The sequence below is a fragment of the Arachis hypogaea genome, chromosome 20 (assembly GCF_003086295.3).
Source record: "Arachis hypogaea cultivar Tifrunner chromosome 20, arahy.Tifrunner.gnm2.J5K5, whole genome shotgun sequence".
Taxonomy (NCBI): domain Eukaryota; kingdom Viridiplantae; phylum Streptophyta; class Magnoliopsida; order Fabales; family Fabaceae; genus Arachis; species Arachis hypogaea.
In genome coordinates this window covers 6,819,111-6,823,679 of record NC_092055.1, presented here as the reverse complement: position 1 = coordinate 6,823,679, position 4,569 = coordinate 6,819,111, and the positions used below count along the sequence as shown (strand labels likewise).

At 42.8% G+C, this 4,569-nt stretch overlaps 1 protein-coding gene across 1 annotated transcript; it reads right to left on the bottom strand.

The window, feature by feature from the left end:
- Positions 1–305: 305 nt before the first annotated feature.
- On the bottom strand, positions 306–3,126 carry LOC140182918 (uncharacterized). Its single transcript, XM_072230890.1, has 4 exons — positions 2,682–3,126; positions 1,765–2,360; positions 1,285–1,547; positions 306–879 (listed from the first exon to the last, which is right to left on the bottom strand). Exons 1-4 carry the CDS (start codon positions 3,124–3,126, stop codon positions 306–308), a joined length of 1,878 nt encoding a protein of 625 aa, XP_072086991.1.
- Between the last annotated feature and the right edge of the window lie 1,443 nt (positions 3,127–4,569).

Below are 4,569 nucleotides of genomic sequence, written 5' to 3'. Positions count from 1 at the left end.
GTATTTTAATGTTTTTCTGTATTAGTTTGTTGTTTTGACAATTTGGATTTGGTTTGTTTGTTTCGTGAAACTGAAGTTTGGATTCCTTATTGAAATATTTTGGAATGTTTATCCCTATGTAGGGTTTGTTTGTTTATAATGAGAGTAGTTGATAGATGATATGGTCGTTTACTATTTATTTGACATTTTTCGTACATGGGGTGACGAGGGGTGAAGGACCTCATTAAAACCTCTCCGTGAAAAAACCAAATATGGGAAAACCACGGTAGTAGGAAAAAGAGTGTCTCCCCTTGTCCTCATCACAATTACACAAAGTAGTTTCTTAAAGATGAGATATTCCAGATTCCAGGGACGTCGTCCCCCTCTAATGTTTGTAATGAGTATGCACCTTTGCCAAGGACATGGTGAATTCGGTATGGACCTTCCCAAGTTGCGGCGAGCTTTCTGTGTGTAGGTGGTTTCCTGGCCTCTTCTGTTCGTCTGAGTACTAGGTCATGCTCGACGAATGTTCTGGGTTGCACTCGTCTATTGTATTTTCGTTTGATTATTTCTTGCATTCCTTTTTGTTGTAGCTTCGCTTTGTCTCGAACTTCTTCTATTACATCTAGCTCTGCTCGCCTTATGTTGTTGTTGTCGGATGAGATATTCTCGGCTCTTGGTGAGTTTATAGCGATCTCAACTGGTATCATGGCGTGAGAGCCATAAACCAATCTGACGGGGGATTCTTGTGTAGTTGTTTGTCTTGTGGTGTTGTACCCCCATAGGAGCTCTGGTATTAGCTTGGCCCATTCTCCTTTGGCCTCGCCGACCTTTTTCTTTAGCGCTTGGAGGATGACTTTGTTTGCAGCCTCCGCAAGCCCATTTTTTGTGGGTGTTCCACTGAGGAGAAATGGTGTTTAATTTTGAAACCCTGCAAAAAGATGGCTAAGTTCTGGTCGGTGAATTGCCGACCATTGTCAGTGATAATTTCGTGTGGTATTCCAAATCGGCAGATAATGTGTTTCCATATGAATGACCGCACTTTATCAGCCCCGATTTTTGCTAAAGGCAGGGCTTCAATTCATTTTGAAAAATAGTCAATTGCTACGAGTAAATATTTTACCTGGCCGGGGGACTTTTGGGAATGGACCGAGGATGTCAAGCCCCCATTTGTGGAAAGGCCAGCTTACCTTGGAGGTGTGTAGTAACTCGGCTGGATTTCGTATAATCGGTGAGTGCTTTTGACAGCTGTCACATTTTTTGACTTTGTTGATGCAATCTTGTTTTATTGTTGGCCAGTAATACCCGGCTCTAGTTATTTTGGATGCTAAGATCATTCCTCCTATGTGGTTGCCGCATACTCCTTCGTGAACCTCGTCCATGATGATGTCGGCTTCTTCTTTGTCCACGCAGCGTAGCAGGGGTTGGGAGAACCCTCTCTTGTATAGATTGTGTCCGATTAGGGTGTAGGATGCTGCTCTCCTCTTGAATGTCTTCATGTCTTTCAATCCTTCCAGAATGTCCCCAGTTTGTAGGTATCGTTTGTATGATGTTCTCCAGTCGTTTTCCTGTGATATTGAGAAAATCGAGTTGTTGCTGAAGCTCGGCTATTGTTAGTTGAGATATAATAGATTCTTGTTGAGTTTTCCTAGTTGTTGCCAATTTTGATAGTGCATCTGCTCGGGTGTTTTGTTCCCGAGCTATGTGTGTGATTTTTATCGAACGAAATTAAGACATAAGTTCTTTAGCTATTGAATGGTATTTTTCTAATAATTGGTTTTTTACCTGGAACTGCCACGTTACCTGTTGCACGATTAGCTGTGAGTCGCAGTATACTTGAAGGTAGGTAATGTTGAGGGATTGTGCTAGTCTAAGCCCGGCGAGCAATGCTTCATACTCGGCTTGATTATTGGTTGCCTTGAACGTGAACCGAATTGATTGTTCGGTTTGGAGGTCTTGTTTGTTCGTGAGCAGTACACCTGCTCCAGATCCTTCTGAATTTGAAGCGCCATCCACGTATAGTTCCCACGCGTGATCTTCCTTTGTTTGTTCGGCTAGTTCAACCACAAAGTCGGCCAAAAACTGTGCTTTCATAGCCGTCCTTGGTTCGTAGGATATGTCAAATTCTGATAGTTCGATTGACCATTTTGTCAATCGTCCAGATGTCTCGGGTCTTAACAAAACTTGTCGTATTGGTTGGCTAGTCCTGACCACGATTGGGTTGCTTTGGAAGTAGTGTCGCAACCGTCGTGCTGTAACTATCAGTGTGTATGCTAGCTTTTCCATTGGTTTGTATCGTAGCTCGGCGTTTTGCAATATTTTGCTGACAAAGTAGACCAGGTGTTGCTGTCCTCCTGTTTCTGTGACTAGGATCGAGCTTGCTGCATTAGTAGAAATGGATAGATAAAGTAGTAAAGGTTTACCTGGTTCTAGTTTTTGCAGAATCGGTGGAGATGAAAGTATTAATTTGAGCTTTTGGAAAGCTGCTTCACACTCAGCGTCCCATTTGAATCTTTGTTCCTTCCTTAATATGTTGAAGAAGTGTTGGGAATGTGTAGAAATTGCTGGGAGGAATATGGACAGGGCGGCGAGTCTGCCGTTGAGTCGTTGCACCTATTTGACTGTTTGAGGGCTTCTCATCTTTATTATCGCGTCACATTTTTCTTGGTTGGCTTCTATTCCTCTGGATGTCAACATGAAACCGAGGAATTTTCCTCCCCTTACCCCGAATGCGCATTTTTTGGGATTTAGTCGCATATTATGCTTCCTTAGTTGTGTAAAGATTTCTTCAATATCTTTTCCATGATCTTTGGGTTGTTTTGTTTTTATGACCATGTCGTCGATGTATACCTCAAGATTCCGTCCTATTTGTTTGTTGAAAACTTTGTCCATAAGTCGCTGGTAGGTGGCACCTACGTTCTTTAGTCCAAAAGGCATTACTTTATAACAATAGTTCCCCATTTCAGTGATAAATGCTGTTTTATCCTGATCTTTGGGGTGCATTAGGATTTGATTGTATCCTGAATATGCATCTAAGAAACTCAAAACATAGTATCCTGATGCATTATCTACTAGTTTGTCAATGCAGGGGAGATGGTATGCATCTTTGGGGAATGCCTTATTTAGGTTTCTGAAGTCGACGCACATGCGCTATTTATCTGATACCTTTCTTACCATTACCACATTTGATAGCCAGGTTGTGAAGCGTAGCTCTTTGATGAAGTCGGCATCTAAGAGCTTCCGAATTTCTTGTAGGCAGGCCGACCTTTTCTCGTTTCCCATGTTTCGTTTCTTCTGTGCTATAGGTCGGACCCTGGGGTCGATCTGTAGCTTGTGGCAGATAAAGTCTGGGTCGATCCCTGGCATGTCGGCAGGGGTCCATGCGAAGAGGTCAGCATTTCCTTGCAGAATTTGTGTTATTTGTTCTTTAATACCTGCAGGTAATGAATGGCTAATGTAAGTGACATGATCATTATTAGAATCTAAGATTACCTTCTTGAGGTCGTCGGTTGGTGAAGGTCGGTCTTGTAGGTTCTTGCGAGGATCGGGTCGGCGATCTCGGATATGTTTGACACCTGAAGGGTTTCTTTTTGTTTCGTTTCTTCTGCGCTCCCTGCTGTTTTGATTTTTAAGCTCTCATTATAACATCGTCGATCTTGAATTTGATCGGAGTAGACGGTTTCTGTTTTGTCATCATTTGCCTGAAATTTGGAACAAAGATGGACAGTGGATACAATTGAAAAAAAAGAGTTTAATGATGGTCTATCGAGGATTATGTTATAAGGGCTCGGGCAGTCAACGACCAAAAACAGGGGAGTGGATCCTCTCCAGTGAGAAAAAACGGGATAGTATCCAGTGTTCAATCTAACCATTCATTGCTCTCTCTCTCTTATTTATTTCTGGTCCCACTCATAGAATCAAAAGTAATAGATCACACTGTATTCTATCAATTGTTAAAAAAACTGGAGAGGATCCTTTTCCCAAAAACAGGACGTCTTTTGTTCTGCAAAGAGGGTGGTCTCCTATTGTCGTTTGCAACCAAACGCTCCCTAGGATGGAAACTCGTTCCCCTCAGAAACCGACCAATTCGCCTGAAGAGGGTTGTATTGTGTTTGTGCTGAGCTTATTTTTTGGAAAGTGGAGTAGAAAATGACATCTACGCTGCTTCCTGGGTCTAGGAGTAATTTTCGGACAAGGAGATCTCCTGTTTGTATTGATATCACTACAGGGTCGTCAAGGTTGGTGGTCTTGGGCTTATGATCACTCTGATTGAATGTTATTGTCGGCGTAGCCGGCTGTTTTGTGGTAGTTTCGTCCGTTCTCTGGACGGCTAACATAGCCCCGTAACTCCTTTTTCATGCTGAGCTTGTATTCCCGCCTCCGACAAATCCGCCTGAGATGCAGTTAATGACTCCTCGTGTTGGTGGTAGTTGGTGTTTTGCCTTTTCTGTGGCATGAGGGTCTCGCTCTGATTGGTTGTCAGTGTTTGTTTGAGTTTGTTTTATTCGGCCGCTAATGTATTTATCCAGGTGGCCTTGTCTGGCAAGTCTTTCGAGGAGATCTTTGGCGATTACACACGCATCGGTCGTG